This window comes from Leptodactylus fuscus, chromosome 2, assembly GCF_031893055.1.
Source record: "Leptodactylus fuscus isolate aLepFus1 chromosome 2, aLepFus1.hap2, whole genome shotgun sequence".
Taxonomy (NCBI): Eukaryota; Metazoa; Chordata; class Amphibia; order Anura; family Leptodactylidae; genus Leptodactylus; species Leptodactylus fuscus.
The window spans coordinates 242,824,909-242,837,738 of NC_134266.1; the positions used below are offsets into that span (position 1 = coordinate 242,824,909).

The following is a 12,830-nucleotide window of genomic DNA, read 5'->3' on the forward strand; positions in this document are numbered from 1 at the left end:
GCTAGCCTTTCAGTTTGATGGCAGGTCATGTAATGCATCTACCTACCAGGTGCACAAGATCATCAGCCATTTTCTACTAACGGCTCTACTCTTTAATGGGTAGACCTGGATTTGGACCAAATTCAGGTGCATCCTTGGTGGGTGTAAAATAAAACAAGACTTGCCTATCCCCAGCTCTTCATTGTCCAGTCCTGCTCCTGGTTACTTCTCTAATAAGGGACTGATGATGTCACCGGTCCTTCTCCAGCAGCCTCTGAGGCCACTAATTGAGCTTCACGGCTTCTAGTGCTGTGAGCCCTGGCATGTGAGAAAAACTGGAGTGGGATCCTACAACGTAGCTCTGGGGATAGGTGAGCAGATCTTAAAGGGAAAAGGTGGCTGGCTGATGACTTAGTAGTATCCATCCCAATATTTATGTTTTGGGTTGATTTTCTCCTAACCAGCTCTATCTCACAATATAGAAAATCAAATGACCATCAGATGAATGAGGGACTGAAAGGATAGTGTATTAGTATATGCTGTTGGGGTGTGACATCCTGTAGATAGGTTATCAAATTCAATTTGGAGCTGCAGAACCTCTTTATGGCTCTGTTCACACTGGTGCCTTGATGACTGACTGCTTTATTCTCATGGTTTGATGCTACCGCTTGTCTGGAGCACTCCAGCGGTTTTGTCCACCCTGTTGGACTTCTGCGGAAGTTGCTACCAAAAGTGCAAGTTGTTGGGGTGTGTGTTCCCCTCCTTGTACAACATTCATGAGGACTAGGCTATCACTATTAGTTTGCTCAAAATCTGACCCCCAGGACCCCCACTGATCAGCTGTTTGAAGAGCTTTTGTCGATTGTGTGAACTCTTCTTCCTCTTCTCGGGCCATTAGTCATGTGATTATGCTGCGATACATTCCCTTTCAAATGAATGGGGCAGAACTGCAGTACTAAGCCCAGACTCTATACAATGCTTGGTAAGCGATGAAGAGGCCATAGCACTCTGCAAAGCCTTAAAGCTGATCTGTGTGGGTTCTGGATTTATGATCCCTGCTAATCTATACTAAAAATTGCTGATAGACTCCAATTAGTAGAGTACTTAACAGCGTGGCCTCCATAGGACGACGTCTACGTATGTCCGTATGCTCTATAGACTGGCTTGTCATATCCACGAGCAAGATCAGAGAGCTTCTAACCACCAACAGATCCTTTTTTGGAACTTTTGGCCCATCCTTATATAGTATGGCTGACCCTTCCTTCAGTACTGAATCATTACTGCAGACATAACATATGGCATAAACCTGTAATATCCCTTTAATCGTGTTACTTTTACAATAAGTATATAACGCAGCTCACATGGCTTGTAATACCTAGCATGCACTTCTTATCGTTTGCTGCCATCACTTGTCCAAGTGATCCCTGATCTACTATGACCTGAACCTATTAGTTTTCCTTTACTTTCATGCTTTTCATGTTGTCCGCTGAGATTTAAAGTGAACCTGCCACTTAAATATGTACAAGGGACCATTTCTCCTCCAAGAAGCTCATTTTCCCAGGGAGTTGTAAGTTATTTGGCAGAGCGTCAGTCGCACACACAACTTTGCTGGAGGCACAAAGAGTTTTTTGGAAGTCGTCCTAGTAGGTGATAAGATTTTTCTCACATGGGCGGTCCAGTCTGCCATTCTGACACTTGTATCTAAGCCCTAGACAATGTCAGAAATGCATGAAACGTCATTTTTTTTAAGTGATGGGGTTCACTTTAAATAACTTTTTTTGTGATGTTTTTGTCACTTGCCAGTTTCACACGCTGAAAATGTAACCATTCCACAGTGCAAATGAGTGGAGGGAATTGTCTGATGTTTTGGCTAGGATAGAGTTATTTAAATGGAAACCCTTTCTCACTTAAATTAATGGTTTCAAATGTATTTTATCCCCTAAAGGATTTGGCAGTTCATCTACATCTGGATTTAACTTCAGCAATCCCGGGATCAATGCTTCAGCTGGCTTAACCTTCGGAGTATCTAACTCCTCATCGGCAGGTTTTGGGACTGGATCACAGCTGCTACAGCTTAAGAAGCCCCCAGCTGGAAACAAGCGAGGGAAAAGATAGACATTTTAGGCAATATAATGTAGTTAGTACATCGAAAGATCTATTTTTCTAAACAAGTGCCGTAATTGTTTCCCAAGAGGTTTATAATGTTTTTTGCAATGTGTTCCTCTTCCTATTATTTTCATGTCCGGAAGTCATTAAAGGGAATCTGTCACATTGAAGATGTGATTTACTGACCTGTTATAGAGCAGGAGGAGCGAAGACGATCGATGTATAGTTTTGCGGGAAAAGATTCAGTAGAACTTGATTTCAATCCCTGCTATTCTGGGCCCAGGAGTCCAGTGGGTGATCCTAAACGGCATTCAAGTCCTCTGGGGGGTCCTAAACGGCATAGGAGTCCAGTAGGGGGTCTCCTATGCCGTTTAGGACCACCCACTGGACTCCTATGCCGTTTAGGACCACCCACTGGACTCCTATGCCGTTTAGGACTACCCACTGGACTCCTATGCCGTTTAGGACTACCCACTGGACTCCTATGCCGTTTAGGACTACCCACTGGACTCCTATGCCGTTTAGGAGTCCAGTGGGTGGTCCTAAACGGTATAGGAGTCCAGTGGTTGGTCCTAAACAGACTACCTCTGGACTTCTAAGTGAAAAGATCAGAGTTTTCACTCAGTTACAAGTTGTACGAAATCTTTTACTACAAAACTAGAAGTGCTTGTAAGTCAAGTAGGCGGTCCTGTGCAGTTTAGGACCGTCCCCTAGACTCCTAAGCCCAGAATGACCATGAATTTTAATAAGTTACTACTGACTTTTTCACAAAGCCATGTATCCGTCCACTGCGCTCCTCCTGCTCCATGACAAGATGCCAGGAATTTGAGCTCCATTTTACTGTTCTGGAGCCCTTTTAATATATCTGTAGTGTTAATCCTGCGAATGTCATGAAAATATGTTCAGTTTAGAAAGGTATTTCTGTAGATATAATTCAACCTTTTAAAGGTAAAGTGTTACCAAAAATGTACTGTGTATAGTTTGATGTGTTCTTTAGTTAGGATTCTTTTACTACAATGTGGTAAAGCAGTGACTGTTTCCATAGTGTGTTTATACCCCAAAGACTAATGTTGTATATGTTTATGACCACTTTTCCCCAGAGAGGTAGTATTTTGCAACAGTGACCCCTTGAGGCAGATTGCTGTACTGCAGCTCCCTATTACTTTGCATTGCTTTCCAGCAGTGGTTTTCCTATGTTTTAATTGATGGGGTGAATTTTATTTTTATTCCTTTCCATGTATCATTATTATTGTTAGTGCCTAGCAGATTTGGGACCAGATATATATATAACCCCAGCATATTTCAGGGTCACCTACTTTGTTCTGGAAGGGTTTTGGTTCCCTATACCCCTGCACCTAAGTTCGTGTCACTGTTTTTAGTTTTGCAGTTTAATGGAGGTTAGAGTTACCTCTAAGCACTTGATTTTCAGCCACAGATGAAACCTTTAGTTCACATTGCACTAGATGTGGAGGGAAATCTATTATTCACTTTAAGGCTATACGTCCACCCAGTGCACACTTAGTGACTCTGTCCATAGTTCTCCCCCCTTGATATTTGCTGACAGTGCTATATAGAGAACAAGGGGAACAGATGTTGCGCATACTGCATGACCTAGAAATCTGCGTATCCTCTCTGATGGCTCCAGCGCTCTGCTCTTCTGATTGGACACTAGAGCCATCCCTTGGTTTGTGCCACTACAGACACCTGTACCGTATTCACAGAATGGGGGTAAGTGTTGGATGGAGATATAACCACTGTGACGACCAATAATTAGGAGAATGGGGGCCAAAAATGGCCACCCAACTCTTTTTTTTTTTTTTTTTTTTTTTTTTTTTTTATAAGAAGTGCCAGTGCAACCAGCACTCCATTTACTCCTGTAAGCCTGCCAGATACTCTAAACCTCATAGCAATGAATGAAGCATCGGTCACATACACACTGCTGCTTTATTCAGAGGCAGGATGAAGGGACTCTTAGAACACCATTCTCTTTATCCCTGGGGTCTCAGTGGTTGGACCCCTAAAGATCTGACACTTAGCAATTATCCATAGAATAGGAGATACATCTCTATAATAGTACAACCCCTTTAAGACCAGAGAGGAGGGGCTGGAGAGTGCTTAGTGCACTACATATGAAGTGTCCGCCTCCTGGGCACTTGTTGCAGACAATAATATTTGGATTTAATTTACAACCTATATGACTATCTCATATACATGTTTACGCGTCTCTTCTTGTCCTCTACATAGTGCTCTCAGCTGTTTTGAGGTGTCACAGGTGAATGGCTGAGTTTAAAGGAGCACTCCACACAAAACACTGTGTTCTAGCTGGTGCAGGGCCAGAGCATGACATTTTGATTGGTTTCGGTGCTGCTTTAATCCCTGAGGGACTCTGCCCCCTCTGGGCCTGCATTAGGTATAACACAGTGATGTGACTCTGCCTCGCCTGGAGGCTTTTTTTTTTTTTTTTTTTTTTGGGGGGGGGGGTGTTTTTATTTTTGCAATGTTTTAGGGGTAACTAAACTTTCAAACAAGTTTTGAGTTTCTGGCAATATTTGTGTCCTTAATAAATTTTGTAACTTTTAACAAATTGTCTCCTTTTTTTTTGTTTATCACTTGCATCTCTGTGATCTCCTGCTTCTCATTGTGTACAGGGCTGTGTGAAGAGAAATGGAGGGTGGGGAGAGGCACTTCAAGTGGTTATATATCTTAGACATTATAAAATGCAGAAGCTTGCTTTTGCGGTCATATCAGGGATACCATTCTACCTGTATGACTTGGAGACGTCACTGGGTGAAAACACTCTCTGGATTGGCCCTACACAATGAGAAGTAGGGAACGGCTCTCAATATAGTAAGGCAAAGCAGGAACAAAATTCAGGGTTTCACAGAAAGGAGCCAAAATTAAAGTATATTACAAAAGTTATCAATGTCACACATACTGCCAGAAAAGCAAAAGTTCCCATGTGAAGAGAACTTTACGTAAACATGTGACTCCTCATCTCCTAGTCTTTCTGTGATCTCGTAAATTCTGCAATTACAAATGTGACCCACATTCACTTGTATCGCTGCATTCTCCATCTATCCAGCCCGGTGAGAGAGAGGCTTTCCTCTTTTTGCACAGGTCTACTTACATTGTGTAGGCCATAAGACGCATTTCAGTCTTGCAGTTTTGTTGCCTGTGTGTTCCCCCGGACGCTGACTTATATTTGCCATTGATAGATGTCTGTGTATTTTGTATTGAAGCGGTAAGGATAATAAGTGACTGCATGTTTCACTATGGTGTATGTATATGTACTGCATACTGAATATGTATATGAACTGGAGTGTATGTAATTGTGACTGTTTTGTAGCACGTCTGCTTTTTCTCACATATTTTTGTAATATTTCTTTCCTTTAAAAAAGCGATTAAAGAATGTAAGGCACAAGCCGTGCTGAAATACACAGATCTATGTCAGTCGTGCTGTGGTGTAGTAAAGGACACGGAAAGCCTATTAATGGGGGGGGATGGTGTTATGTATGCAATGGCAGTCATAAACCTATAGCCAGTTACCCACAAGTGTGTATCAAGCCCGCTCCGGACTCCCTAGTGTTCCCTGCCATACTGTCTACTAGCCCAGCCATGCTATTATTGACCAAACTAGGATCTGTTGCTGTTTGTAGACTCGCGGGCTGGGATTGTAGGCTGTGATATAGACCCCAAAATGGGTGAAACTGGCCTAAAATAGCTGCTGACCTGATGCTCATATGGTTCACAGTAGGTTCTCTTGAACCCACCCCAATAAATGAACACATACGATGGAGTGGGTGGAAACCACTTACCTTCAGAGGTAATGTGGGCACATGGAAATCCAGAAATGGTACTGTATGGTTGGCTGTATACAGGCTGGATCATCAACTAACCCAGAAGATATCGGCAAGATCAAGCTGCCGTCTGTCTGTAACCAGCTTTAATCTACTATATAGATGGATCATAGGTGTATAAGCAAAAGTATGCCCAAATGGCTAGTTGCTAATCTAGGGTCCAATTAACCATGACTGCTTAAGGTTAAAGCCCCATGTAGTGGGCTGCAGCAAAAAAGTGATGTGGGTAAAACCCCAGTGACAACACATCCTGATTTTTCCCGCAGCCCTTTTCACCGATAGTCCGCAGAGGTTTCCTCTGGACCTTCTGCTTCATTTATACCTTGGGAGACCAACCTCCATTCTGTGGGTAGGATTCAAATGCTGCGATTTCCAAAGCTGTAATTGCATTTGGAAATCACAGCGTGTCTGTCAGCGAGTTTTTCTGAATTGTGTGGATGGGATTCACCTAGACTGTAAAACTTTTTTTTTTTTTTTTTGCAGCCTATCTGCGCCATTTACACCACATAGGTTGAGACTATTGATGGTCCTTCCTCAGGACAGGCCACCAATATCATATTGTTGGGGGTCTGACAAAGGTTACTCCTACCCTATTCATCAGCTGCTTCCACACAAGAGCACTGCAGCTTTTTCCCATGTTTAGTTAAGTCTGACTGTCTGTCATTGTAAGCAGCTGCTGGCCATGTTACACATGCAACAAGACAATAAATGGACCAACCTATTACGCATGGATGGGTCCTCCAGAACAGGATCTGTTTTCCTAGTGTGGGTTCACGTCTGACGCTGCAGGGTAGTTTCCATTCAGTCTTCTACAAATCTAGTCCCTTGCTTTCCTGTGGGTTCAGCTTTGACAATAGTTGAAATGCTAGATGTTGTCTTGCCGCAAACAGAAAAATGCTGTATGCCATGTTTAGCTGTCTATGTACACATACATGAAGGGCGACAAAACTCAAATGAATTCCAACAAAAATTGAAGACTTTTCAGCAAACCTGGAGAAGACCACATGACACCTGCATCCTGGACCACAAGTGATATATAAAGGAGCAGCACCAAAATGTCACGTAAGTGTTGCAAGAATCTGTCTTGGGTCTACATATTGTGGCCAAGGTGCGTCCAAAAGCCCCTAAGTGAAGTAGTGTGCCAGTACTTGGATTGTTAATAGCTGTGCAGTTTTAGTAAAACTGCACGGCCATCAACTTTACCAGACCCCATCAGATCAACCCAGGCCTGCAGAGAAGTTGGTTGGGGTCACCTGAATCAAATCGTGCTATTGTTTTTGACAATTTGCATTTGCACTCTGTGGAGTAATGAGGGCATTTCCATTTCTTCAAAAAGTTACCTGAACCTGCTGGCCTGGGTTGACGTATTGGGTTCTGTTACAGACTCTCCTTTAACACTGGTTATTTGCTACACACAAATAAATGATGAGAATATAGTCTTGCCTTATTGTGTCTCATGGTTTCCTGGTGTCCAGATGTATTGCTATGACTGCGTGCTATACTCTAGTTGCTGTGTACCACTGGTAAGATGGTATCTTCATCCGAGTGTAAAAAAGTAGAAAAACCAGACATCTTCACAGTGAATTAGTCATACAAGAGGAGAAGCAAAACCCCTCAGCTGTCACTTCATGTATAAAACACATTGCTAAAGCATTATGACGTCTTCATCAAATTCTGATTTTGCGACTGAGCTTTTAAGGGAACGGTGAGTGCATTTTTGGCATGGGTTCATAGCTTTGCATTAGGAGGGGTGTACTTTTCTGACCCATGTCACTGGCCCTGAGCTTGAAAGATATTCTGGTGAAATACTGAGGCTGAAGGTTATCGCCAACCAAAATGTAATGGAGGGAAATTAAATGTGTCTGCATTTAAAGCACTGGAGCTGTATAGGGTTCCCTGCAAAATTACAATTCCCATCATATCGGGACTTGCTGGGAGTTGTAGTTTTGCAACTGGGCGATAGTTGGCTGAACATTTGTTCTTACTGAAGACTGAAGCTCTACAAAAATTCTGTGCTCCACTATCTGGTTCACCCCAGCCTGTAGTTACATCCAAAATCTGTGGAGATGGCTGGATCCTCCTCCTCCTAAATGTGGATTAAAAATAAAAAAAAATTAGTCTAATTCTCTCTATGGCCAACTCGAGGGTAGTCTGGGGAAAGGATTGAGAAAACCCCCATACACTTCAGATACACATGCATGGCCGGGGTTATGTCAATGCGGGACACCCAGGTAAAGGTTATCTTAACTAGAACAATAGATTTAGCATGTTAGACCCCCTCCTATCCCTATTCTCTACTAGATCAGATCTGTCAGAACGTCCCCATGCAAATTAGTCAACATCTCCTGCCATAGTTGGGGAGATTGGCCAGCGTACATCTGATATTTGTGATCAGCATGTATTTTCAGTCTCCTTCCTTTATAATGTACAGTTGAGTGTTCACTTGGTGGCTGGAAGTGCATGTGTAAACTATAGTAGAAACTCAGAAGTGCCACAATTGTCTGCTCTGGCTGTATAAACCTTTATATGTGGTGTCCTATCAGTATTTCTGCTTCTAGTAATCACATTATGGCTGCAGCACATTTTACTTCACTCTCCCAGACCGTGGGTGTATACAGTAAGGAGCAGTCTGCCCCATCCCCTATCCATTACTATTACTACTGGTTTTGGATGCAATTCTGCCAGGTGTAACTGTAACATAGCAAAGAAAATTCCCAAAAGCCCTAGAGAATAGAATATAGAAGATCCAGGGACATGACCCTGCAAATACATGCAGCTCAAAAGATCCTTGGAACAAAGCAAAATAGCAATCTATGCTACAAGCCAGGGAAACTGCTTTCTGTCTTTGAATATTATTCCAACTATAATCGCGCAACTAGCCCCAAGTACATAGAAGACTTTTCTTACATTGTAAGATCTGAGATGTGCAGAATGTTCCGTCCACTGCACAGAGAAAGCCGTTTGCAGACTTGTGTGAAGGCTGTGAGGGAAAGAAAAAAAAAAAAATTAAATATGCAGATTTATACCATTTTAACCTATTGGTGGCTGTCTTTTTTGTGTGTGTGATGATCGTTCCTTCCCATGTAATGGTTAAAACTGCATCATGTCCTTATTACATGCACTAACGCAATATGTTTTTGTTTCTAGCCAGGCTAATAAAGTTGGAATGAATTGTAATCACTAGAATCGGGGGACAATGTCATGTTATTGGTTTTCAGTGCCACGTCATTCAATAATAAAGTCCCCTTTATGCTCCCGTGGCTTGTTACCACATGATCATTGGGTGCAGATGAAACACTTCTTTACTATGACATTGTAGTACTTGTTTAACTCTTTACTTACTGTTCTAGATTTCACCAGTTCTATCCTGCTGGATTCTGAATGACTTCTAAGAAACCTATATAAGAAATTGTTCCAGGTTACAAAATCATGGCTGCTTTCTTCCAAAACCTGTGACACACCTGGCAACAGATTGTATCTTGTATTCCGGCATAACCCTATTCAGTAGAGTTGTAATACCAGACCCAACCTATGGACTGCTGTGGTGCTGTTTCTGGAACAAGCAGCCACATTTTACTTAATAGTAGACGACCCCTTTAAGATGCAACATTTTAGAAAGGTGACTATACATACACATTTTAATAGTGTTAATCCTGACTACTCACGCTTGCACATGCACACTTGGCTCATGATTTCTCCATAGGGAGAGAGTAATAAGCTGCTGCTGGATACCTCACGTTGCTTATATCACTAGAGAAACTGAAAATCGAGTACGTTAAAGTCCAAAATATTCAACCATTCTTTCCCCCGCTGTCAGAAAAGTTGGCCTACCCTTATGCACATTAGATGTCAGACTGTCTTTCTGAACGTGGTAGGTTTGGCCACCTTTAGTCTTCAAAGTCAATTGAACTGAACCTAGATAACCAATGGAGGGGTTAATGTAGTTTTTGGGTATTGCCATATTGTTACACCCCTTAAGGAACTGGTCTTAATCTTCTTGTAGTTGTAAAAAATTACTTCCTAGAAACCACAGATTCTTGTAATGATTTTTTTATATATATAAATCTACTACATTCATGCCGCACGAGGGCTTCAAGGTCTTTACACCGGGCCCCGGGATTTCTATCTCATCATATTAGTAGTGAATTTGGCAGCCATTTATAACAATCAAATCTGTAACGGTGACGTAGTCCAGTGACAAGCCGCGTGCAGTCAAGACTGCTCCATGTATAAGCTTCACTATGGACTCAAAGCCAAGATCGCCGTATAAACCGAGAACGAACGACTCGCGTATTGATTCCTTTGCTGTGGGCCAATTCCATCAAGGTGCTGCAAGCACACAAATAAAAACTATTTATGAGGTGACTTTGAGGCCCAAATCAGACCTAACAATTACCTAGAGCAAAACGCAGCCAAGTGGAGACATAAGCGTGAGGCCTAATGCCTGGTGCTCCCTCGCCAGACTATAGAGAAAGTAGGCGGCTTATTTGGGAGACAGAGCTTGAGGAAGTGACGGTTCCTCTATAAGACAGAAAGCTGGAACCGCGCGATGCAACACAAAACCTGTTATTGTGGATTTGGTTGCACAGAGGTTTAGGATAGTAACATACAGATGTTACTTGTAATTGGCAGGTAAGGGTTAATCCGTCTGATGGTGCCAGCAGTGGAGACGGATTTCCCCGAAATCGTAAACAGTCCATTGTCCCAATGTTAGTTATAGGGGTACTAATTAAATATGTCCTTGTCATAAAAGAAGACTCTCCCCAAAATGGCGGTCCGCTTCCTGATCTCTCTGAAGGAGACTGAGGGGAATTTATAAAGATCAGCGTCTTGTACTTTCCTGTCGGAGGAATAGCCCCCATTCACTGATGCCGCTTGACGTCCATTACAAAAGTGGACATCACACGGCCAGTGGTGTGAATCTAGCCTTAGACATGGCGAGTCAGTTCAGCTAGTTTTACATGTGTGTAGGGAGAAGCAGGTAAGATGCTACCAGCCAACTATAGCAGTGGCTTGATTCCACAAGGAGATGTTGAAATTCAACATGGTCGCTACTTGACATCTCTCCTGACATCTGGCCAGTGTAAGGCGGCAGGACATGACAAAACTGTGGTCCATCTCATGAGAAAGACTTGGAAACACTGTACAACATCACCGCCTATGTTTGCTCTATATGTATAAGCAGAAACACATACATGAACATTCTGAAGAAATAAAACCGTCTCCAGAAACCCAGTGATCTCTCCATGTTTCCAGTGCTACATTCCTTACCTCCATTTTATAGGTTAACACGATTTTCTACACCAGCTCGGTATGTGTTACGACTTTATTGTGTCTGGCCCGGACACTGCTGCACTTTAGGAAGACGACGTGTTCTCCATTATCCCTTTGCTGACAGAACAGCTGAAGAAGAAATGTCTGAGGTTTGGGAGGAACGCTATCTGAAGAAAATCCTGAGGAAAATCAGATCATTCCATTTCTTTAGAAGACCTCCAGACATTGCATACTTCCCTGCTGTGGTCTGTCCGCTGGTATCAGATATGGAGGACTCACAGGCACATGGACAGGCTCTGAAATATTGTAAATGCAGAATAAAACCATTACTGAGGAACCTCCATATTGTCTTCTACAGAGAAAAAAATACAAGGGACCATGTAAGAGACAACGTAGTCTAGAGGCCTTATATAGGGGGTGGACATGTAAACCACACCGGGCCCAGGCAGTTCTGGTCAAGGCCAGTCAAATCATTTTTATGGGGGAACTGAACCTCCGAATAGTGACAGATATTGAAAAATATAAGGACTGAGCTTGTTGGGTTTCCTAAGGGCTATGGCCTTGGTTTGTCTACCACTTCTACTGAATCTGTTATTTGGGGGGCTTTACACATAATGATAACCTGTGCTCTATAGAGATAGGGTACTGACCCTGCATGCACAGTCCTTGCTAGGGACCCTTAAAGAGCATCCATCAGAAGGAAAATCTGCATCGGACTAGTGATCGTACCTTGTAGGGTGGCTTCTAAAAATTCCAAAAATTCCTTTCTTATTCTGCATTGTAGCTCCATTGTCATGAAAATCAGGAATTTCTTATGCAAATTAGGTGAGAGTTAATTGAGGGGTGTATCTTCTGCTGCTGGGGCCTCACTCTCTGCTATTGACAATCGTCCCTATATGCCTCCCATCTTCACCCCCTCCCCATTGCTTGAGCAACATCTTCCATTTTTTCACACTTTGTCTGCGGTTAGGAGCAGTTACATAGAGTAGAAAGTGAAGCACTTGTAAGAGAAGACAGGCCCTTAAAAAGTTAGCCCCTAAATTAGCTAATCTGCATAAGAATAAACAGTCATTTTTATGAAAATGGAGCTGCAATGCAGAATAAGAAAGACATCCTTGGAAAGTGTAGAAGCCGCCCTACAAGATACTGTCATTAGTATGATACTGATTTTCCTTCTGACAGACTCTCTTGAAGATGGCCATGCAGCTACTCCTCCGAATCCACATATATACGTACAGCGCCGCACCTCCCATGAGGCGACCTGAAGCGACCGCTTCAGGCGGCGCTATGCCAGGGCCCCGGGGAGGCATTTTTGCTTACCTAAGCCAGTCCAGGACAAGCTGTCCTGGACTGGCTTAGCGTCACCGAGCGGTGGATTGGGGAAGCCGCTGGAGCAGTGCTGCTCCAGCGGCCTCCCCTCACGCTCAGGCAGAGAGCAGGTCCTCTCTGTGCCTGCTAACGCCGCTCCGCCACGCCCCCTTCACTTCGACCTGCCCCCTTCTCCCGGGCGGGAGGCGGCTTTTTGTCGTCCGCCTCAGACGGCGAAAAAGGCAGGTTCACCCCTGTATACGTACATGCATGGCCCAGTCAGAGGGTGCAGGTGTTGTCATTGGA

The 12,830-nt window shown here is 43.2% G+C and overlaps 1 protein-coding gene across 3 annotated transcripts in view; it reads left to right on the forward strand.

Annotated features, from left to right (window-relative positions):
- NUP58 (nucleoporin 58) overlaps window positions 1-2,442 on the forward strand; it is a 34,512-nt gene extending 32,070 nt beyond the window's left edge. For 2 of the 3 annotated variants that reach the window (XM_075265960.1, XM_075265961.1), the window contains one exon: window positions 1,925-2,442. In XM_075265960.1, the coding sequence (XP_075122061.1) occupies window positions 1,925-2,094 (170 nt within the window). In that variant the 3' untranslated portion in view covers window positions 2,095-2,442. The remainder of the gene's footprint in view (window positions 1-1,924) is intronic. The other variant, XM_075265962.1, reaches the window with a different exon arrangement.
- The last annotated feature ends 10,388 nt before the right edge of the window (window positions 2,443-12,830 follow it).